The 23,101-nt window shown below is 52.1% G+C and overlaps 1 protein-coding gene across 4 annotated transcripts in view; it reads left to right on the forward strand.

Annotated features, from left to right (window-relative positions):
* The window catches only part of WDTC1 (WD and tetratricopeptide repeats 1), a 60,592-nt gene extending 43,714 nt beyond the window's left edge, over positions 1 to 16,878 (forward strand). The window contains exons 6-17 of one of the 4 annotated variants that reach the window (XM_065930165.1): positions 1,407 to 1,594; positions 3,636 to 3,818; positions 4,526 to 4,620; positions 4,966 to 5,081; positions 6,422 to 6,497; positions 7,082 to 7,187; positions 7,853 to 8,026; positions 11,056 to 11,291; positions 12,697 to 12,874; positions 13,514 to 13,706; positions 14,907 to 15,083; positions 16,529 to 16,878. In XM_065930165.1, coding sequence (XP_065786237.1) covers positions 1,407 to 1,594; positions 3,636 to 3,818; positions 4,526 to 4,620; positions 4,966 to 5,081; positions 6,422 to 6,497; positions 7,082 to 7,187; positions 7,853 to 8,026; positions 11,056 to 11,291; positions 12,697 to 12,874; positions 13,514 to 13,706; positions 14,907 to 15,083; positions 16,529 to 16,681 — 1,875 coding nt within the window. In that variant the 3' untranslated portion in view covers positions 16,682 to 16,878. Of the gene's footprint in view, positions 1 to 1,406; positions 1,595 to 3,635; positions 3,819 to 4,525; positions 4,621 to 4,965; positions 5,082 to 6,421; positions 6,498 to 7,078; positions 7,188 to 7,852; positions 8,027 to 11,055; positions 11,292 to 12,696; positions 12,875 to 13,513; positions 13,707 to 14,906 lie in introns of all 4 variants that reach the window. The other 3 variants (XM_065930164.1, XM_065930167.1, XM_065930166.1) reach the window with 3 other exon arrangements.
* The last annotated feature ends 6,223 nt before the right edge of the window (positions 16,879 to 23,101 follow it).

The following is a 23,101-nucleotide window of genomic DNA, read 5'->3' on the forward strand; positions in this document are numbered from 1 at the left end:
ATGACTGAGAAATGCTGAGTCACCTCTTACATGATGACCAGAAACTGCTTTCGTCCCCTGAAAAGTGTTAGGTCTAGTTTAAATCTGCGGGGTCAGATGAGGAGAAGGGACCTAAGCTGTCAGTTTGGCATCATAGAACACAAAATGTCGAGTTCAGAGATCAGAATTGGACAGTGACCTTGATATTTCCTAATACTGAGAACTTGGGCAAGACCCTCAGTCTCCTCTTCTATTATAAAAAGGTTCCTCTCCCTTGTGGTGATAAACCACAGATGTATTTAGCCCACGAGCTCCCCCTCGTGGCATCTATGATGCAGGACGAGTAGGGCAGCAACCACAAGTTCTGTTTCTGATGCAAGTGGGGTGATGTTTCCAGACGGGATTAAAGATTACTAGTTGTCCCTAAAAATGATCAAGTTCCATCTTTCATCTAGCCCTTATACTGGTGAGCTATCAGAGAAGTGGATGTGGAAAGAGTGAATTTTTAGCTCAAGCCAGGTGGAACTTTAGTATTTTCAGACTTGTAGTCTTAATCAAAATTGTTTGTGGCTGTTTTGTCCTTGCCATATGTGATCTGGACCATTTTGTTCTCAGCTTCATTGGAATGATAGGGTTGTCCTTCTGAATGATGGCCACATAGAGCTGTAGCCTTCTGATGCTCAGCCCTTCCTCAGGGTCTGACTTCTGAGCCATTTCCAGCACTGCCCTTATAAGGAGTGCTACTTGAAGCATCTGTGCACGGGTCCCTTTTTTCTTTTAGAATTACTTCTCAGAAGTGGTAGCTTTGGATCAAAAGATAGAAATAGTTTTTATGTTACCTGTTGCCAGATTGTTCTCCAGAAATATTCGAACCAATTTAAAACACCCACTTTCTTAAAACACTCAGGGACTTGTGTTTTAAGACTAATTTATTACTTAACCCCCAGGTTATTAAATAGTCATCATGAAGCATCTAGGAGTCAGACAGACTTGAATTTGAACCCAGTTCTGCTGAATGCTAGTGCCAAACCTCAATTTTAATGAGATTTTTATATTATATTAATAAGATAAATCACATACTTGATGTCTAGCTCATGGTAAATGTTTAATAAATGGTAACAACTGTGATTATCATCCATTCAGCTCTTGGCCTGGGGAAGAATCAGAAGAAGAGAGTTCCTTAGCTAGTCCAGCTTGGCGTGGGTCAGGACCAGTCTGGAAAATAAAGGTGTACACCCTGAGTTTGACCTTTAGGCCTGCAGGCTGATGCTCAAGATCCAAAGTTCTCTTGGTGGATTGTCTTGGACGGGCTCCTTTTCTTATCTGCTATGGAGAGGGGGGAAAAAGGATGCTAACATGCAGGCTAGTCTCCTTCCGTAGCCTACCCCCACCACCTGCCAACCTCTTCTTCAATCTCTCCCAAGCAGTTCCTGCCTCATGCTGGGGACCGCATCTTGATCACAGGGGCAGCTGACTCCAAGGTGCATGTCCACGACCTGACCGTGAAGGAGACGATCCACATGTTTGGAGACCACACAAACCGGGTGAAACGCATCGCCACGGCGCCCATGTGGCCCAACACGTTCTGGAGCGCTGCTGAGGACGGGCTTATCCGGTGAGGGCCTGAGGCAGGGCATGGGGCGGGGGCTCCCATCTGCCCTCCTGCTTCCTCCCACAGACCTGGCTCCTTCCCTCCAACAGAGGTCCAGCCTCAATGGTCTGCCCAGCCCAGTTATCAGGGAACAAATACAGTGGGAGCATTTGCTTACCCTGTTCTTCACTTCCCTCACTTCTTACCCTCTCCTGAGCTACCCAAGCCCGCTGGCTTCCTCACCGCCCTACACACAGTCTGCCTCCTCTGGCCTTTCCCCCGTGCTGTTCCCTCGACCTGGTTTTCTCAGTCCCGGCTCTCTCTCAACTCTCTCTTACCCTAAGGATGCTGCTTAAGAGTCACCTCCCGAGAAGCACCTTCTCTGGCTGTCCTCTCTATCACAGACCTCTCACCGTTGTTTTTTTGTCTCCGTGCCCTCACTGTATCCTCTGTAGCGCTATTCATCATCTGGAGTTACTTTATGTATTTGATGGTTCACTCTTTTGTCTGTGTCCCTCACTGAGTAGTAAACACTGTCAACATTTTTGTCTGTCCTGTCCTTGGCTGTGTCCCTAGAGCCCAGCACAATGCCTGGCACACAGAGGCACATGATACATTTCCCTTGACCAGTCGGTCAGTGGACATATTCTTGGGAGGAGGATCACCAGCCAGAAATGGTTAAGTGGACTCTCCCCCTTTTCACTGACCTGTATCATCACACCTTTGCCTCTACTTCCCTTTTTCTTACAGTGGTCTCATTGCCTTTGTTTAACTCCTTTCTTCAGATATAACCTGAGAACTTTTTCCCTCTCTCCACAATCTGCTTTAATTGCCTCCCTTGAGACCCCATGGGACTTTGTGCACGCTTCCTTTTCACAGAGGACGAGGGGTATCTACGTCATGGATGAACCAGAACTCAGAACAGGTCGAGTCCCACCTCTGTCGCTCAGTGTCCAGGCGAGTCACTTCACCCGCAGACCTGTTTCCTCATCTGTAACAAAAACCATGTTTTAGGAAGAGCAGTCTGGTGAGGATGGCTTAGAAAGCTAAGTGAACAATGAAGAGATTATTACAGGTGTTTAGGTGGAGGTGGGTGAGCACAGGGGTGATGCCTTTGCCATTTTCTGGATGTGCCTGCGTCCTGGAAGCAAAACAGGTTCCTGGCAGAAGTGTGCTTGCACTGAGTGGATGTTTCGCCCTGATCTTTACCATTGGCTCAGATGGTGAAGAATCTGCCTGCAATGCGGGAGACCTGGGTTCAATCCCTGCTTTAGGAAGATCTCCTGGAGAAGGGAACGGCTTCCCACTCCAGTATTCTAGCCTGGAGAATTCCATGGACAGAGGAGCCTGGTAGTCTACAGTCCTTGGGGTCACAAAGAGTTGGACATGACTGAGCGACTTTCACTTTCACTTTACCATCTGAATGGGACTTGGGCTTGTTCTGGGTGTTGGCGTTTCTGGGAAGCTCGTAGATGATCTCCAGATTCTCTTTTCTGTTACCTCTGTACTTCTTTTGTTTCCTACAAGAAACTAGGTTAAGAATAGAATTAAGAATTAGAATCAAGGAGCAGAGCAGAGTGGTTAAAACGCAGTCTTCCCAGCTCTGCACCATCCTAGCACTGCACTTACTGCGGTGTCATCCAGACAAGTTATGGAACTTCTTTGAACTTCTAGTGGTACCTAGGGATGGTGTGAGAATTTAATTAGATAATACCTGTGTAACACTTGGGAGCAATACTGGACACCAAGCAATGTCTCATGAAGTGTTAGTAGTCAGTAGTAATAGTACTTAGTGGCAATAATATTGATATCTGTTAAAAAAAATTAATGAAAGGGTTCAGTAGTATCTACCTTAGGGAGTTCTATTAGAATAAAAAGAATGTATGAGAAGCCTCCCACGGGTGCTTGGCACACAGGGCACTCAAGATATGGGAGTGGTTTTTGACATTCTTACTTACAAACAGATCCAGAGCCCCTCCCAGATCCTTGGCACTCCAGGCCTTGGCTTCTCCCCTGCCTTCTGCCCACGGACGCAACCCCCAACCAGCTGTGTCCTCTCTCACAGCCAGTATGACCTCCGGGAGAACAGCAAGCATTCGGAGGTGCTGATCGACCTGACAGAGTACTGTGGCCAGCTGGTGGAGGCCAAGTGCCTCACCGTCAACCCCCAGGACAACAACTGCCTGGCCGTGGGGGCCAGCGGGCCCTTTGTGAGGCTCTACGACATTCGCATGATCCACAACCACAGGTAGGAATATGCGGCAAGTCCCTGGGAACCTGCTACCCCTTACCCTCATTGCCAGGCCCTCATCTCTTTGAGGTGGGTTTTTTTTCATTCTTTGATTTTTTTTAAATAATTCAATCCATGCTTGTTTTTATGAAAAGTGTATTAAAGAAATTACTTTTACTCCATTACCTGAAAGAAATCACTGTGTATATTATCTTCTGTACATACATAGTGTACATAGTTATCATCTTATACATGTAAATTCCTTTATTTGTACATACGATTTTACTTTATTCTTTTTTAAAAAATAAAGTATACTCAGAACCTCCACAGAAGGCCCAGACCTGCGCGGCTCCGCCAGTCTGAGTTTTCAGTGGACTCCTGGGACAGGTGTACGAATTTCTGGCCTGCATTACTTTCCTTTGTGGATTTGGACAACTGTTGTTACTCTTCACACACTACGTGGCTTAGAGTGAGCCACGAGCTTTAGCTTCCTCATCTTTGAAATGGGAGTAACAGGGTGGCCATGAACCAAAGACGGCAGGCAGGGCCACTGTGATATGTCCACAGCTGCCTAGTTGGTTGACTTTTGGGGGTGCTTAGGTCAGGAAGAAAGGTACCTCTTCCTGTTTCTCTCCAGGGACACAAACGAGTTTTTCCCGAGGAAGTGTAGTCTAGCCAGGAGTCCTGATCGGTATTATAACCTATTTTGTTTGCCTTGCCACCAGAAAAAGCATGAAGCAGAGCCCCTCAGCAGGCGTGCACACCTTCTGTGACCGACAGAAGCCCCTCCCGGACGGCGCGGCCCAGTATTATGTAGCAGGTAGGGTGCTGATTGTCTCTGGAGCACTGCAAGGAGGCAGTGGCGACCGAGAGTCAGACAGACCTGGATTTAATCCTGGTTACCATGCACCAGCTCTTATGTGACCTTTGGCAAATTTCTTACCCTGAAGGAATCTTAGTCTCTTTTCTGTAAAATGGGATTGTGCTGACTCAGTGACATAGTGTATAAGAGTTGCCCCAGTAAGGGCCCCAGTAAGGGCTCAACACTTAGAGCTGCTTTTCTGAGGAAGATGCTTGATCACTGGGAAGGCTGACTTCTCACCACTCCCTGCGCCTTTTGGGAGGGACTGGAAGCCTCACACTCGGGTAACTCTCTTCCCTGCAGGTCACCTGCCAGTGAAGCTGCCTGACTACAACAACCGTCTGAGAGTGCTGGTTGCCACCTATGTCACCTTCAGCCCCAATGGCACAGAGCTGCTGGTCAACATGGGGGGAGAGCAGGTATGGCTGGCCGCCCAAGGTGGCTCCTCCCCTCCCCCTGCCCCCATACCTGGCAGCCAGGGCTGTGTCCGCCACATCCACTACTACAGTGAGGCAGATTAGAAGCCTCACTGTAAATGACGTTACCGTGAAATACAGAAATGCCATGGCACTGTTGGAATTCCCAGAGAACTACCCTGGCCTTGAGCGTAACCCTTAGAACTGACAGACCTGTCTTCAGACGCTGACCTTTTATTTATGAGCTGTGTGCTGTGACTTTGAACACCTGTCTTCATTTTCCTGAACCTTGGTTTCCTCATCTGCTGCTTTCCTAGGGGGAAATCCTGCGGCTCAGAGCACACAGCCAGGGTGCAGTTCAGGGCCAGCTTTGGGAAGTGGTCTTTGATAATGGCCAGTTGCTAAACCTTCTGTTCTAAGTCAGGTTGTTTAATAACCCTTGCATAAATTCATTTACTCTCCAAACACTCACTGAGTACTTACTCTGGGAGTAGCATTATCATAAACATGAGGGAGACAGGTGCAAAATATGATCTATGCTAGGTTGACGGGAGAGACATGGCAAGTGAAACAAACCATTGATGACATTTAAAGGCAAGGTGTGATACAGGCGAAATGGGATGTAGAAACTGGGTGAGCCCCCGAGTTCAGAAGAGGGCTCTGGATTCAGATTGCTGAGCCATCGCCGGGCTTAAAGGTGGTATGAGGAGAAGCGGAGAGACAGGCTAGCAGAGTGGCTCAGAGCCAAACAGACTTGGTTCTGGGTGCTGGCTGTGCCACTTGCTGGATGGCCCTGGATAAATTAATTAAACTCTGAGCTGACATTTCTCCTTCTGGAAAGGTGGCTGATGATAATAGTACCTTTTTGTGGTACTAAAGATGGTACTCATTTTGTGGTACTCATTTCTAAGATGAAATGAGAAAAGTCATATAAAACACTTAACAGAGGAGCAAAGTAAGGATTCATTACATGTTAAGTAATAATAAATAATATCTACTGAGGGAAGTAACTAGCAATGTTACTTTGGGCAAATTGCTTCTCTTCTCTGAAAACTGAGGTTTCGGTTTTCCCATTTGTAACATGAAACCCCTGAGGCCCTTGTTGACCTAACACACATGTGATTCTAAGGAATGATAGTATTTCTAGCCGTCCGCCCCAAGGGCCGGGCACTGGGAGGATTTTCCTGCCTGAGGTTTGCTCCATGAAGCACCCCGTCCTGGGTCACTTGGTGGTTCCCTGCTCAACACTCAGCTACATTCCCGAGAGCTGCCCAGGCCTCACTCCTGGCCCGACCACGTTCTTGCCTCACAGTGTCCATCTTCTCTTGACCCCTGCACTCTAGGTCTATTTGTTTGACCTGACTTACAAGCAGCGGCCGTACACCTTCCTCTTGCCTAGAAAATGCCACTCCTCAGGGGGTAAGTTCTCCCTCCCTGGCTCATTCAGGGCATCTCTGCTGGGGAACGTGAGTGTGCGCTGCCTCTGCCAGGCAGCCTGCCCCTTACCTTCCCCTGTGGCTGTGATCCTCCAAGAAGGAGCAGGTTCTCTGAAATAGCACTGGAAGGGAATCCCAGGTCAGAGAGCACTGTAAAAACAGGTTTGCCTCGTGGCCCTTTTCACTTCCCTCAGAAAAAGCAGGTTCTTTCCGTGGCTTGGCTCTTGAGGACCTGAAGTAGTTGTGCCATCCCCTGCCATCCTAGATCAATCTCCTCAGTGATTCTTCCTGGGGCACCTCCTCACCCCCAACTTTTAGGCATCCCCACAGCCTGATAATGCCAAGTTGAAGCTATGTCCCTCTCCAGCCAGCAGAGGGCGCACAGGCTTTCTTCATGTGCCTGCCGGCCTGCCTGTCAGAACTTGCTTTCTGGGAGTGGACCTACCCCGGGAGGGATGGCCCTGCTGTGAGCCGTCAGACCCCCAGATGGAGCTGGAGGGCTGCTGAGGAGAAGTGAGGGCCTCCTCCTAAGTGGTTGCTGCTCCTTTCTCACCACCCCGCCAGAAGTTCAGAATGGCAAGATGTCCACCAACGGTGTGTCCAATGGCGTCTCCAATGGCCTGCATCTCCACAGCAATGGCTTCCGGCTGCCAGAGACTAGGGGGCATGTCAGGTAAGGCCAGCCTGACTTGGGGCACAGAGGCTTCTGGAATGTGGCTAGTGGTCCCCATGCCCCCTCTGCCTGGTGGGACCCCAGTCGTGCTCCAGCTGCAGCTCTGGTCTCTTGGTGCCAGTAGCTGGGGTCAGGACCCAGGGGCTAGCTCCTCTTAGCCCTGGGCTCCCTCCTAAAGGGTCCTGCATAGACAGGCCTCCCCCGTTGTGTTTTCTCCATTCATAGCATCTTCACGCCTCTTTCACTGCCAGGCCCTGAGCTCAACTTTGGATGTAGAGGTGCCCAGGTCCTCTAGCCCTTGAGAGAAACCTCTCTATAGAGAGATCCATGGGCAGGACTTGGGCAGTGACAAAGTTCAGCTCAGCATGGAGGCTGGCGGTGTCAGGTACTTTCATGCCCAGTTTGGTGAAGAATTCCTTTAAACCTGTCTAAGACAACTTCATTTCTGCCTCTCTTGGTTTTTTTCCACTGGCACAGAGCATCTGGAATTGTGACCATTGACTGCCACAGTTACTCATCCAAGGGTGGGAGTGGTGTCCTCTTTTAGATGACATGCAGATCTCAGGGACCAAGAAAACCTGAGAGGCCTCCAGGCAGGGCCACAGACATCCTGAGGGGCTGCTCTGCCCTTCCTTGGTTGGCCTGACACTCTGCTTCCCCCGCAGCCCCCAGGTAGAGCTACCCCCATACTTGGAGCGGGTGAAACAGCAAGCCAATGAAGCTTTTGCCTGCCAGCAGTGGACCCAGGCCATTCAGCTTTACAGCAAGGCCGTGCAGAGGGCCCCTCACAACGCCATGCTCTACGGGAACCGAGCTGCTGCCTACATGAAGCGCAAGTGGTGAGTGGGCCTGATGGAACCAAGTTGCTGAGGCATCCAGGGACATTAGCAGTGGCATCCTGCTGCCCCCTGGGCATGTTAGGCCCAGGCCTCTCATCAGCTCCTGGTTGGTGGTAGGCAGGTGCCTGACCTGTGAGTCAGGAAGCCTCAAACACCAGGAAAGCTCACAGTTAAGTGGAACATGTTTGTGCTGTTAGCTTCGGCATGTTAGTGCTGTGGTTGCTGGAAGCAGGAATTGGGAGAGTGGTTAATCCCAGTCCTTGGAGAATGGGGTCTTGAATTTAACTTTTGAAGGAGCAGTAGAATCTTGCTAGATGGAAATGAGGCCCTGGTGAATTCAGTTGCTGTTTGAAGTGATTGTGCAGCGCCTTGACCTTGGGGTTTGCTGTTCTATGCTCTTGGACCCTTTGGACCAAGCACAAGCAGGATCCTAGACATCTGGAGCTGGCTGTGGGTCTTGCTGGGTGGTAGTGGCCAGTGGTAAGGGAGTAGGTCTATATCCTGAAGAACCCTTTATCTTTGGAGACCACCAGGGCCCCCAGACCTTCCGCCTGCAGCACCAGCAGGCAAGCAGGCAGGCAGACCCCATCCCCCAGCCAGGGCCAGGATGGGAGATGGATAAAGCTGGGCCCACAGCCATTTCTGCTCCGTCTGGCATCCGTCGGCTCTGCCCAGACAGACAGGCCAGCTGGTGTGCCATCGTCTGGCTGCAACTCGGCAGGCCAGAGAGGGAAGCTTAAGAAACCCACCCAAGTCAGCAGGCTGGTGGATGGGGGTTTGGGAAGATGCTGCCCCCACAGGCCTTAGCTCAGACATCAGGAGTTGGCCAAGGGCTCAGATGGCAACCAACCCCAGGAGATGACAGTTGGGGGCCCTCCTAAGGTGTTTTGCCCCTCTTTTCCAGCAGGTGGGTAGGATGCACTGGTCTTCACGCAGGCTCTAGGCTGAGAGCACTCTCACTCCTGCATTTTTGCTGAGAGAGACTGATGATTTCCCAATCCACAGTACCCTCAACATGTTCTCTGAATCCCTACTATGCACTGGGAACTAGAGACACAAAGTTCTGTCTCTCCGAGTTCCTGTGCTTCAGAGCGCCCAGCCTCTGGACAGGGGATAAAGAGGTGGGCATGGTCCATCACCAAAGAGGCAGGAAGCAGTGAGTCTTTGAAGGGTCAGGTGAAGTGCCCTGGGCAGAGGAAAAGTCGGGCCACTGTACCTGGGGATCAGGGAGCTCCGGGAAGACGTGGTGTCTGCTTTCAGTGCGGGCAGGCTTAGACAGGAGAGGGAAGGGGGAGGGGCTGTGGGGGAGGGACATTCCCAGGGAGATGGAACGGTGTGAACAAAGGCGTGGGGGTGGCGGACTGACTGGAGAGCTTGTTTGCAGAACAACAAATCCATTTGGCTGGAGCAGAGGGCTCGGGAAGGGACTGGCAGGAGATGAGTCTGTGAGGTAGCCTGGGGCCAGCCTGGGAAGGACTTGGAATGCAGAGCGGTGGCGTTTTGGCCTCGATTCAGTGGATGATGGGCAGCTACTGAAGAGTTTCGAGCAGGAGAGGGAGGTGTTGAGGGCTGTCTTTTCAGGGAGATTGAGCTGGCAGCAAGTCCGGATGGGTGCGCCCTGGGGCCAGCCTGCTCTCTCCCCATCCCACGTGCCTGCCAGTGACCCTAGAATGTCACGTTCTGTCCCCGGCCAGTCTCCCCAGGGCGGCCATCTGCTCCTGGATGCGGTGGGAGCCATCACCCTCTGGCTCCTGGCTGCTTTCTGGTCTGGCTCTCCCCGGGAGTTCTGAGGGGCACCTTGCAGGCGGTAATTGGGTTTCCGAACAGCGCCTGCTCCTCCGTCACAGCCACTCGTTCTGACGCAGGCCGCGCCGTCGGAACACTCTCTCCTGCCTGCCTCCGCACTGCTGAGCCACTTGTCCCTGGTCTGAGCAGGCTGCTCTGAGGACCAGTGCTCCCTCTGGGTGCTATAGGAGGGAGGGTCAGGAGCACAGCTCCAGCGTCAGACCCACCCTGGCCCCTGTGCACAAGGGTTGTGAGCTGCGCCTTGGTGGGGAGGCCATCAGCTCTCGGGGGGGGGGGGTCGGGCGGTGGGGGTGCTTCTTAACACAGGTGGGTCCTAGGCCCGCCTCACCCCAGCAGAGGGGAAAAAGGAGAAGTGGCTCCTGTGAGTCACCTGGCTCTCCAGTATAGAAGTGGGGCTGTCTGTGGACCTGGGCAGATGTGTATTCTATACTCCGGCACAGAGTGGGAGGAGGAGGGGCTTCTTCTCTGACCCTCCCCAACCCGTCACCCACCAAAACCATTCCCACTTCCCCACATCCATGCTTCCGGAGTTTGGAGAAGTTAGTGTGGACAATTTGGAGCTCCTGTGGCCTACACCCGCCCCCACCCCCGCCATCCGCTTCTAGCGAAGTGACTGCCAGACTGTCAGGCCCCATCCTCCAGCCCCGGGAGGTAGAGGCCACAGCTGCTGTGGATCAGTCAGCCAGGACAGAGGGGGGCCTGGCTGAGGACTTGCTGCCTGCCGGTCAGACCCAGCCTGACACTTCTGGCTTCCCCGGACCACAGAACTGCCCTTGAGGGCCCCCTGCCTTAGACCTGGCTTTGAAGGCCAGCTGGGGGTTCTGAGGAGGTGGGTGGAGGAAGGGAGAAGGAGGGCCTGGGGAGCCTGAGGCGGGCAAGATGCCAGGCCTTCTGCTGCAGAGCTGCGGGTGCCTGGGGTGAGCGGGCGCACAGTTGCACTGTGTCCAGCAGAGGGCAGCCCAACACTGGTTTTTGCCTCATGCCCACCTCCCACCCTCTACCTGCCAAGACCCTGGGCTTCCTGGCTTGCCTCCTAAACATACTCTGCCTCCTCCTGGGGAGCAAGGCCTGGGCTGAGCCAGGATTCTTTCCATCCCCAAATACCCTTGCCCTGAGATCGCTCAAAAGTGGGCTGGGGTGGCCACAGGATGCCACGAGACTGAATGGGGATGCCCTGCCTGCCATGGGGCCCCACCTCCAAACCACACTGCCTGCCTTCCCAGGGATGGTGACCACTACGACGCCCTGAGGGACTGCCTCAAGGCCATCTCCCTAAATCCATGCCACCTGAAGGCGCACTTCCGCCTGGCCCGATGCCTCTTTGAGCTCAAGTACGTGGCTGAGGCCCTAGAGTGCCTGGATGATTTCAAAGGAAAGTTCCCGGAGCAGGCCCATAGCAGTGCCTGTGACGCATTGGGACGTGACATCACGGCCGCCCTCTTCTCCAAAAATGACGGTGGTGAGTAGAGTGCGCGCTGAGGAGGGGTTGCTGTCACTCTGCCTGTTGGAGGTGCCACGAGACATTTTGGAGAGGACAGAAGTTCTGAGGCTGCAGTGGCCTGGGCTCACACTGACTGAGAACCACGTGACCTTGAGACAGTCACTTGCTCTCTTTGAGACAAGAATTAGCAATAGCGTGTTTAAGGTGCCTGATGTAGTTCCCCCGGGGCTCAGGATAGGAGTCATACTCTCCTGTCATAGCCAGGGCTCTGGCCGTTCCACTGGGATCCGAACTCCAGCTAGTTGGCTAGAATGCACTTGCTCCAGATTGCATGGGTGCAGAAGAGACAGCACCCAGGGCAGCAGAAAGGCCTCAGACACAGGTGTGGAGCCTCAGTTCCGATCTCAGCTCTGCCGTGTGGACCCAGGCGACCTTGGGCAGAGCACAGCCTCTCTGAACCTGCTGGCTTATCTGTACAGGGTGTTGAAGGGCCCGCCCTGCTCCCCTGGGTGGCGCTGGAGAGTGAACCAGGTAACCGTGCAGGCTGCAACCACGAGAGGGGAGCTCACCGCGGGCAGACTGCAGCTTCCTCGTCTGCTCTGCAGTGCACTGGACCGTGGATTGATCATTTGTCTGGATAGTGCCAGTCACTGTGCTATGTCCTGGGAATACATCTGGGAGCACGTCAGATGAATTTCTATATTCATGAATCTATAGCCTGGTGAAGGAATTGAGCGATGAAGGAGCAGCAAAGAAGGCCCTGGAGACCTGACAGGGTGCAAGTGCCGGGGGAGGGCTGGAAGGCAGCCTGGGGTTCTTGAGGAAGAGACATTCAGGCGGAGATCTTGAAACTGAGGAAGAGGTGACTAGGTACAAAGTGTCGCCAGAGGTGAAGCTTTCTGGCAGAGGGACCAGCACGTGCCAAGGCCCTGAGGCAGGCAGGAACAAGGCACTGAGAGAGCTGGTATGACTTTACCAAGGCACTTAAGCGGTCTGCTGGGATCCAGGCTGACTTGTCTTCTGGGGCAGGAGGGCTTGGACTTGACTGCCTTCAAAGCCATGAATCTATTTAGAAAAATCACCCGCTCAAGGCTCTCTTGGCAGTGCTTTGCCCTCCCCTCCCCACCGCTCACCTCCACAGCAACAGACCTTAGGGCCGTGCATCCTCGGGCCTTCCAGACATTATTCAGGGACCTAAGCCAAGGCCCTCCTGGCATCAGCGGTCTCCTCTTGAACACCCTCAAGGGCAGGATGCACAGATGCCTCTTTTTCACAGTTGTTTCCAGTTTTCCAGGGTAGGGGGAGAGGGATAGCTCTTCATGGCTTACCACTTGGACAGAGAACAGGGTGAAGGGTGGGGAGGAAATGGGGGGGGGGGGGGAGAGACAGGCAGGACTCTCACGGTCCCTGTTCTCTGCCCCAGAGGAGAAGAAGGGAGCAGGTGGTGGCGGCGGCCCCGTCCGCCTCCGCAGCATGAGCCGCAAGGACTCCATCTCCGAGGACGAGATGGTGCTGCGGGAGCGAAGCTACGACTACCAGTTCCGCTACTGCGGCCACTGCAACACCACCACGGATATCAAGGAGGCCAATTTCTTTGGCAGGTCCGAGGCCCTGAAGAGGAGGAGGAGGGTCCAGCCCGGTTGGCCACAGGAGGTTGGGGGTGGCGTGGGGACCTAGGCTTTCAAAAGTCTCAAATCGCAGCTCTGTGCCCTTGGGCAGATGGCTTCACCTCTGTGAGCCACCATCACCCCCAGCCCTCCCCTGTAGATGACGTACTCTCTTGGGTAGGTGAGATTCATGAATATGAATCAAGCATCTCCAGCAAGATCCCTCCTAAATATCTACAGTGTGTTGGGGGCAGGTGTGCTGTAGGATCTGGGGGTCTGGATCCAGAGAGCCTAGACTACTGAGGAAAGGCTGAGGCAGGAGTGTTCCCAGAGACCCCTGAAAGGCAGGATCCGATCCTAGCACCCATGGGGCTTATAATGCACTTTGAGGGAGAGTAAGTTAGAGGGACCTAGGCCGTCTGTGACCCCAAGGTTAGGAGAACGGTTGGACAGTGACACGACTCTCCAGTGTGGAGAGGATTCTCGTGTGCATGGGAGTTCCAAGTCAGGTGAAGACCCCAGAATTCAGGGGGCCTGAGAGGCTCCAAGCTTCCCTGCTCCCCCTTTCCCTCAGCCATGCGGCCTGTGGGCCATGTCCCCACCTGACCTCCCTGCCCTTTGCCCCCCCGCCAGCAACGCTCAGTATATCGTCAGCGGCTCTGACGATGGCTCCTTCTTCGTCTGGGAAAAGGAGACCACCAACCTGGTCCGCGTGCTGCAGGGCGACGAATCCATCGTCAACTGCCTGCAGCCACACCCCAGCTACTGCTTCCTGGCCACCAGTGGCATTGACCCCGTAGTGCGGCTCTGGAACCCCCGACCGGAGGTGAGGGGATGGGCAGGGTGGCAGAAGCCAGGTTGGGAGAAAAGAAGGGGGGTACCCTCTCTGAGGCCTCCAGCTGAGCTTGTGTGAGGCGGGAAGGGAAAGGAGTCACAGCCTCAGGAGGCAAGGGGCTGCCAGGGGAGCTCTCTCCCCAGGGGTCCAAGCTGCGTCAGGGCGAGCGGGCAATTCCAGGGGCATATCCGTGAGCCAGGTGTGAAGGTGAGCCTCACACCCGGGAGGCAGTGACCCAGTAACTGGGACCGGGTACGGGAGGGCAGGGAGGGCAGGGAGGGCGCCCACCCCGCCCCAACACCAGCTCCTGAAAACGGTGCCCCCCCCCCCCCCGGCGCCCTGTCCCTTGTGTCCCTCTGCGTCGTGTCCCCAGGAGCCCTGCAGAGGCCAGTGCCTCAGTCACAGGGGCAGCGCCTAGGCTTTGGAGCCTGATGGGCCTCAGTTTGAATCCTGGTCCCTTCACTTAGGCCTGAGGGACTCAACCCAGGTTTTTATCTTCTGTATATTGGAATGGGCCTGACAGCACCACCTCAGAAGGTCGCTTTGAGGATTAAAGAAGTGATGCCTGTGATGTGTCTGGTCCACAGGGACACAGGGATGGTGTGGGCAGTCGGGTGGGCTGGCCTGAGGCCTCCCCTGCTCTCTGCCCACCTCCTCCCCCTTCCCAATTGCCTATACATTTTAAGACCTTTCCTTGAGGGGGGAGTGGCAACAAAAGAGTGGGGTGGGGGAGTTGTGTCCGTACCACCACCCCCCCGGGGGTATAGTATGTGTGCCCAGCAGGTCCTGGTGTGGGTCCGCCCTCGCCTATGTCCGTGCATTCCCCCCATCAGTTTCCAGTGTGGGGCCTACCAGGAGACACTCTGGTGTGTGCATTCCCCCCAGTATATATCCCACTGTGTATGACCATGTGCCCCCCCACCCCCAGTGTAATGCGTCATCCCCCTCACATGCATCCTGGTGTGTGTGTGTGTCTGTGTGTGTGTGTGTCTGTGTGTGTGTGTCTGTGTCTGTGCCTCCGTCCACATACATCCCAGGACACGTTGCCCTGCACCAGGCACTCACGGGTACATCCACGCACACCCCCTGGTATGTACACACCCCTGCACATGTGTAGCTCAGTCTGCGTGTGTGTTTCCCCTGCACACAGATCCCAGGAGTAAGTGTGCCTCCCCTGGCTCCCCTCCGCAGAGTGAAGACCTCACAGGCCGAGTTGTGGAGGACATGGAGGGTGCCTCCCAGGCCAACCAGCGGCGCATGAACGCGGACCCCTTGGAGGTGATGCTGCTCAACATGGGCTACCGGATCACAGGCCTGAGCAGTGGGGGTGCCGGGGCCTCTGACGACGAGGACAGCTCCGAGGGCCAGGTGCAGTGCCGGCCCAGCTAGACCCTCCTAGCCCCGGTCCCAGCCCCCGCTATCGGCTGGATCCTCTGCCCCGGGCAGGAGGTCAGGGGGTTCTGTTTTGGTTTGTCTTCCCCGTCCCCCATTTTTTTTTTTTTTTTCATTTTTCCCCGTTACGTTTGTTAGTTTGGCATTGCGGGTGGGGATTGCTACAACTTGCTGGCTTTTGGACTTTTGGGCAGTTGCCCCTTGACTGGCCCCAGCCCTGAGCAGACGAGCAGGAGGGGAAGCCCCCCATCTCCCCCAACCCCCCTCCCCCCTCCACGTCCCTGAGGGCTCTGGCCTGCCTCAGGTGGGGAGGCCAGAGCTGCCGCTGTCTCCAGGGGCTGCCCCACCCTTGGGCTGACAGCAGGAGTGGGGTGGAATTGGACAGACTGGCCTTGGCCTGTTAGCATTCTTGCTCTTGACGGGTGAGGCTGGCTCCCTCCTGGTCTTCAGGGAATGTTCTAGAAAAGGACAGGGCGCCCCCACCCCTGCAGAGCCGCTGTGTCGGGGTGGAAAGAGAAGTGAGGAGGGAGACCTGGAGAGGGCAAGATCAGGCCACTGCCTCCTGGCAGCCCGGAGTCCTTTCCCTCTCCCCCCCCCCCCCCCCCGGACCCCCCGACCCCCCAGCATGAGCGCTGGGTCCTGACTGCGCTGCCGCCCTCCCCGGCCCTCTGGGGGCTCAGCCTCTCCCATGGGCCCTGGCACTGGGCGGGGGCACCACACCATTCCCCGCCCACCCGTGCCAGCCCTTCTGCACTCTGGGGGGGCCCCACTCCTCCCTTGGGCGCTCTCCGGCCTCACTGTGACCTTTCTGCCAGAGCTCCCAGCCAGGCCTCCTCTTGCTGAGATGGCACTCCCTCCACCGCCCCCCCCCCCACATGCTGAGCCGCCACAAAGACCAAAGAAGTGATGGCTTTTCTCTGCCCCCTGCTGCTCTGGGGGGAGGGGTGGGTCTCCTGAGCCCTGGGATGGAAAGTCCCTAACTCGGCCCCCTCCTCAGCAGCCCAGAGCTCTACACTGGATGCAGCGGTCACCCCAGCACCCCCCCCCCCCCAGGCCTCCCTCTTGGCCCCCTTGGCTCTCAGCTCAGGAGCTCTCCTGGTCGTTGGTTCCCCGCCTCCCCATTCCCCTCGGCGCTCCCCGGGCTCCAGCCTCCAGCTGCAGCCTCCCTCCGCCCCACTCCCTCCCTCCGCCCTGTCTCTGCCAGGTGCCTCCTCTCAGTCAGGCTTCAGAGAAGCCCTGGAGACAGCAGGGCCATGTTAAAAGCTTTTTCACAGTTTTAAGAAGATGGGGGTGGGGGTGGGCTGGTGAGGATAGTGGTGGGGGGTCTGGCACCATCTCGTCATTGCTTTAATCCCAGCGACACAGGTGGCAGCCTCTCCCCCTTCCTCTCCCCCCCATCACCCCCCACCCCTCTCTCCTAGCTTGGTAATGAAGTGTATTTATTGGTGAAGGAAACAGCTGCTGCTGCTTCTCCTGCTGCTGGGACTCGCTCCCCTGTCTCTTCTCCACGACCTTTCTCCAGCTGGGAGGGGAGAGCCGGAGCGCTGAGGCTGGGCCTGGGGCCCAAGGACTAGCAGGGGCCCCTTTGCTTTCCTGTGTTCCAGCCACCCGCCATTTCCTCCCTCCCTGCCTCCTGCCTGCCCAGCCTGGGCCCTGCGTGTGGAGAGACACAGAAGCCTTACTGTCCTCTGGGGGCAGGAGCCGAGCCTTTTTGTTGCTCCGCTCCCAGGAGAGTGAGGGTGACGCAACTGATTAAAACCATTTTGTTCTAGGTGTGGCTGGTGGCATTTGTGGGTTGCCCATGGGTCTGGGGGAAAGGGAGAGGATGTAATCTCCGTAGCTCCATGACTCTTGAGTAACCACACCTCTGCCGGGTGGAATGAGGCTGGCCTTGGAGCATCCCTGTGGGCCGTGGCCACCAGTCCAGCAGGACCAAGTGCAGAGCCTGGCCCTGATGGCTGTGATTTGCAATAATCAGCTTTCATTATCTGGGCTGTCTTCTCATCTGTAAAGTAAGGAGGGTGAACTCTTAGTGGTTTTTCAAACTTCTAAAATCACAACCCAAACAAATATACATCTTACATTGTGACCCAAGATACCCATGCTAATTCGTATGTATATAATGAACATAAGTTTTACACAATAAGACTAAGCCTTGCTACATGCAGTGTGTTCTAGTCACCATTCTATTTTATGGTGGAAAAAAAATGCTATCTATAACCCACTTAATTGATTTCAAAATCTGTTTTCTTGATGGGCCCTAGATTAGAGGATTTCTTAGACCAGAGGTTCCCAAACTTTCTCAGCTCACTGAACCATCAGTGCCTCAGTAGTTTTTATCTGGACCCCCTAAGCCAAAAGAAATACCTAACATTTCAGCATGTTAATTAAGCCAAGATGACTTAAGAATTTATCTCCTGGACTTCCTTGGTGGTCCAGTGGTTAAGAATCTGCCTGCCAATGCAGGGGACCTGGGTTCAATCCCTCTTCTGGGAAGATCCCACATGGATCCCTGGTCTGGGAAGATCCCACAGGCCACGGAGCAGCTAAGCCCGTGCACAACTACTGAGCCCAATGAGCCACAACTGCTGAAGCCTGTGTGCCTAGAGCCTGTGCTCCACAAGAGAAGCCCCCGAGATGAGAACCCCGTGCACTGCAACTGGGAAAAGCCCATGCAGCAATGATGACCCAGTGCAACCAAAAGTAAATAATAAATAATCTTTAAAAAAATTTTTTGTCCTACCAAGTTAGTCTTTAAAGAATACACAAAAGAAAAAAAATTGAAAAAAAAATACGTATCAGAAGAAACTCTATTTCCTTCTTAAAGACTACAGTAACTAATGGAATCCGTGTGCTTGTTGGGTACTGTAAAACTTGTCAGACTTTCTAATCAGATTGGACACCACCACCCTCATTTTGTCTTCCACAGTGACTTTCATTTACTTTGTATCTCAGCAAGCTGTAAAAACTCAGCTTCTGAAAGACGACGTAATCAAAGGAATGCCGTGGAGTCTAAGGATAAAAGTGAGCCACCCTGTGCTTGTCCTCACGGTAGCCAACAGATGCTAAGTAACTCGGAATTTAAAATATCCTTCTGTGCTCCTGTGACTTGACGGCGGCACCCTAAGGTGTCTTGATGCACAGTTTGGGAACTGTGGTTCAGTACTGTAGGAACAATAGTTTCACTAGTGAGATTTGGTGATTATTCTGTTGGTACATTTGGAAAGAACCAGGCTGAGGCCAGCAGGGTATACTCAGTTTAGTACAGAGACAGAAAGGGAAGAGATTCTGTCAGAAGCGCAATAGGTGATGTCATGAAGCAGGAGCTTATCATTCCTCTGTGTCCCCAAACTGACGCTGCTTTAGGATGTTTGCAGACCATGCAGGGAAGGGGTGATACACCAGATCGAGGGACTAGGGCAGAGTCCCAGTGCCCTCGTGGAGCCTGAGGGATTCAGTTCAGCCGCATGGTAGAGGATGGAGTGGCCCGTGGGCTTCAGGGGCAGCCACACTGTGGAGGACTCCCTGTGCTTGATGAGGGATTGTAGGCTTGGTCCTGTGAGCAGGGATTAGCCATTGGAAGACTTCACCAGGAGCTCCATTTCATTTGGAATTTGTACATTTTTTTCTAATAGACTTTTTTTTAGAGCAGTTTAAGGCTTACAGAAAGTTAAAAAGATAATACAAGGTCCCATATACCCCCTCTCTCCCTGGCTCCATTTCCCCTTATTAACATCTTGCATCAGTGTACGTTTGTTATAATTAATGAACCAGTATTGATACATCATTAATAGCTAAGGTCTGTAGCTTATACTGAGGTTCACTCTTTGTATTGTACAGTTTTATGGGTTTTGACATATGCATAGTGTTCTGTATCCACACTGTGGAAAATAGCTGCACTGCCATAAAAATCCCCTGCGCGCCACCTGTTCAGTCCTTACCAGCACAAAAAAAGAGAGAGAGAAAAAGTAAGTGCTAAGTACTTGTATACTTAGTACCTACTAAGTACCAGCAAAGTATACACAAGATGTTTAAAAGGAAAACTATAAAACTGTGATGAGAGAAAACAAGGGAAATCAGAATATGTGAAGAGACATTCCATGCTCATGAATAGGAAGCCTATTATTAATAAAGATGTCATTTCTTCCCAACTTGGGCAATGAAATCTCAACCAAAATCCCAGCAAATTATTTCCTGACTATCCACAGGCTTATTCTAACGTTTGAATGGAGAAACAAAAGACCCAGAATAGCCAACACAGATAACAAAGAGAAAGAACAAAGTCAGAGGACTGACACTACCCAACCTCAAGACTTAACATAAAGCTACAATAACCAAGACAGTGTGGCATTTGTGAAGGAAAAGACAAATCAGTGGAATGATCTAGGGATCCCAAAAGTAGATCCACACAAATTTAGTCAACTGACCTCTGACAAAAGAGCAGAATCAAGTCAATGGAGAAAGGAAAGCAACCCTTGCAACAAATGGTGCTGGAACAACTGGATATCTCCATGTGTGGCTGTGTGCTGAGTCGCTTCAGTCCTGTCTGACTCTGCAACCCCATGGACTGTAGCCTACCAGGCTCCTCTGTCCATGGAATTCTTCAGGCAGCAACACTGGAGTGGGTTGCCTTGCCCTCCTCAAGGGATCTTCCCCTCCTAGGGATCGAACTCACATCTCTTGCATAGCCTGCAAGAGATGGGTGGTTCTTTACCACTAGAGCCACCTGGGAGGCCCAGATATCTACATGCCCCACCCCATCCCCCCAAAAAGGATCTAAACACTGAGTACACTGTCCACAAAAATTAACTCATAATTGATCATAGGACTAAACGTAAAACAAACCAATAAAACTCAGAAGACCACATAGGAGAAGATCTAAGTTTGGCAACAGGTATTTAGATACAATATTGAAAGCACAACCCATGAAAGAAAAAATTGATAGACTGGACTTCATCAAAACTCCTGCTCTATGAAATCACTGTTAAGAGAATGAAAAGGAGAAGCCAACAATTAAGAGAAAAGAGTTTTTACAACTCAACAATATGAAACAAGCACCCCAATTTAAAAATGGGCAAAATATCTGAATAGACACCACCAAGGAGGATATACAGGTGACTAGTAAGCACACACGGAGAAGGCAATGGCACCCCACTCCAGTGCTCTTGCCTGGAAAACCCCATGGACGGAGGAGCCTGGTAGGCTGCAGTCCATGGGGTCGCTAAGAGTCGGACATGACCGAGCGACTTCCTTTCACTTTTCACTTTCACGCATTGGAAAAGGAAATGGCAACCCACTCCAGTGTTCTTGCCTAGAGACTCCCAGGGACGGGGGAGCCTGGTGGGCGGCCGTCTATGGCGTTGCACAGAGTCAGACACGACTGAAGCGACTTAGCAGCAGCAGCAGTAAGCACACAAAAGCTGTCCAGCATTATGTCACTTCAGTTCAGTTCGGTCACTCAGTCGTGTCCGACTCTTTGCAACCCCATGAAAAGCAGCACACCAGGCCTCCCTGTCCATCACCACCTCCCAGAGTCTACCCAAACTCATGTCCATTGAGTCGGTGATGCCATCCAACCATCTCATCCTCTGTCCCCTTCTCCTCCTGCCCTCAATCTTTCCCAGCATCAGGGTCTTTTCCACTGAGTCAGCTCCTCGCGTCAGATGGCCAGAGTATTGGGGTATCAGCTTCAACATCAGTCCTTCCAATGAACACCCAGGACTGATCTCCTTTAGGATGGACTGGTTGGATCTCCTTGCAGTCCAAGGGACTCTGAAGAGTGTTTTCCAACACTACAGTTCAAAAGCATCATTCTTCAGCACTCAGCTTTCTTTATAGTCCTACTCTCACATCCATACATGACTACTGGAAAAACCATAGCTTTGACTAGATGGACCTTTGTTGGCAAAGTAATGTCTCAGCTTTTTAACATGCTGTCTAGGTTGGTCATAACTTTCCTTCCAAGGAGAAAGTGTCTTAATTTCATGGCCTCAGTCACCATCTGCAGTGATTTTGGAGCCCAGAAAAATAAAGTCAGCCACTGTTTCCTCTGTTTCCCCATCTATTTGCCATGAAGTGATGGGACCAGATGTCATGATCTTAGTTTTCTGAATGTTGAGGTTTAAGCCAACTTTTTCACTCTCCTCTTTCACTTTCATCAAGAGGCTCTTTAGTTCTTCTTGACTTTCTGCCATAAAGGTGGTGTCATCTGCATATATGAGGTTATTGATATTTCTTCCAGCAATCTTGATTCCAGCTTGTGCTTCATCCAGCCCAGCGTTTTTCATGATGTACTCTGCATATAAGTTTAATAAGTAGGGTGACAATATACAGCCTTGACATACTCCTTTTCCTATTTGGGACCAGTCTAGTTCTAACTGTTGATTCCTGACCTGCATACAGATTTCTCAAGAGCAGATCAGGTGGTCTAGTATTCCCATCTCTTTCAGAATTTTCCACAGTTTATTGTGATCCACACAGTCAAAGGCTTTGGCATAGTCAATAAAGCAGAAGTAGATGTTTTTCTGGAACTCTTTTGCTTTTTCAATGATCCAGGGGATGTTGGCAATTTGATCTCTGGTTCCTCTGCCTTTCCTAAATCCAGCTTGAACATCTGGAAGTTCTCGTTTCATGTATTGCTGAAGCCTGGCTTGGAGAATTTTGAGCATTACCTTACTAGTGTGTGAAATGAGTGCAGTTGTGCGGTAGTTTGAGCATTCTTTGGCATTGCCTTTCTTTGGGATTGGAATGAAAACTGACCTTTTCCAGTCCTGTGGCCACTGCTGAGTTTTCCAAATTTGCTGACATATTGAGTGCAGCACTTTCACAGCATCATCTTTTAGGATTTGAAATCGCTCAACTGGAATTCCATCACCTCCACTAGCTTTGTTCGTAGTGATGCTTCCTAAGGCCCACTTGACTTCACATTCCAAGATGTCTGGCTTGAGGTGAGTGATCACACCATTGAGATTATCTGGGTCATGAAGATCTTTTTTGTACAGTTCTTCTATGTCACTATGTCACTAGGGAATTATAAATTAAACCAACAATGAGATACCACACCACACCGATTAGGATGACAACATCAAATGCTGACAAGGATGTGAAGCAACAGGAACTCATTCACTGTTGGTGAGAATGCAAAATGTTAAGAGTTTAGCAGTTTCTTACAAAGTTAAATAGTCTTTTTGTAAGATCCAGCAACTGCCCTCCTTAGTTGAAAGTGTTATGTCCATGCACAAACCTGTACGTAAATGTTTATAGCAGCGTTATTAATAATTGCCCCAAACAGGAAGCAACCAAGAAGCCTTCAAAACGTGAATAGATAAAATAGGTACAGCTGAAAAAAAAAAATAGGTACAGTTGTGCAGTGTATGGAAATGAACAATCAAGCCCCAAAGCCAGGAAGGAAACTTAAGTGCATTATTGCTTTGGAAAGAAGCCAATCTGAAAGCCATACCATATGATTCCAACTATATGACATTCTGGAAAAGGCATAACTAGAGACAGTAAAAAGACCTGTGGTGCTCCATTTTTAATGTGCGTCCACCTGTGTTACTAAACCCTGCTGGTGGGGAGCCCGGGGCTCAGTCAGATAAGCCTGCACAGTGAATGTGTAGCAAAAGAGACTTCAGAATTGGAACTCCTGTGTTTGTGGTGGGCAGATGTGGCCCCGCGGGCCTGTGGTGGGTCTCTCTGCTAAGGAGCATGCTGAAATGTAGTTGCAGAACTGAAAAGGTGATGAGAGATCATCTAGCTCAGAGGTTCCCAGCCCCAGTTATACATCAGAACCACCTGGGATACTTAACCACCCCAGAGATTCTGTTTTAACTGGTCTGCAGGAAAGGTGGGGAGGTGTCCAAGCATCCATCCATTATTTGAAAACCCCAGATTCATTCTAATGTAGGGCCAGAGTGGAGAACCACCAATCTAGTCCTATTTCCAGACCATCTATGGAGTCCTATTTACGAATATAGACAAGTTCCAAAGAGGGG

The sequence above is a fragment of the Muntiacus reevesi genome, chromosome 3 (genome assembly GCF_963930625.1).
Source record: "Muntiacus reevesi chromosome 3, mMunRee1.1, whole genome shotgun sequence".
In the NCBI taxonomy this organism is placed as follows: Eukaryota; Metazoa; Chordata; class Mammalia; order Artiodactyla; family Cervidae; genus Muntiacus; species Muntiacus reevesi.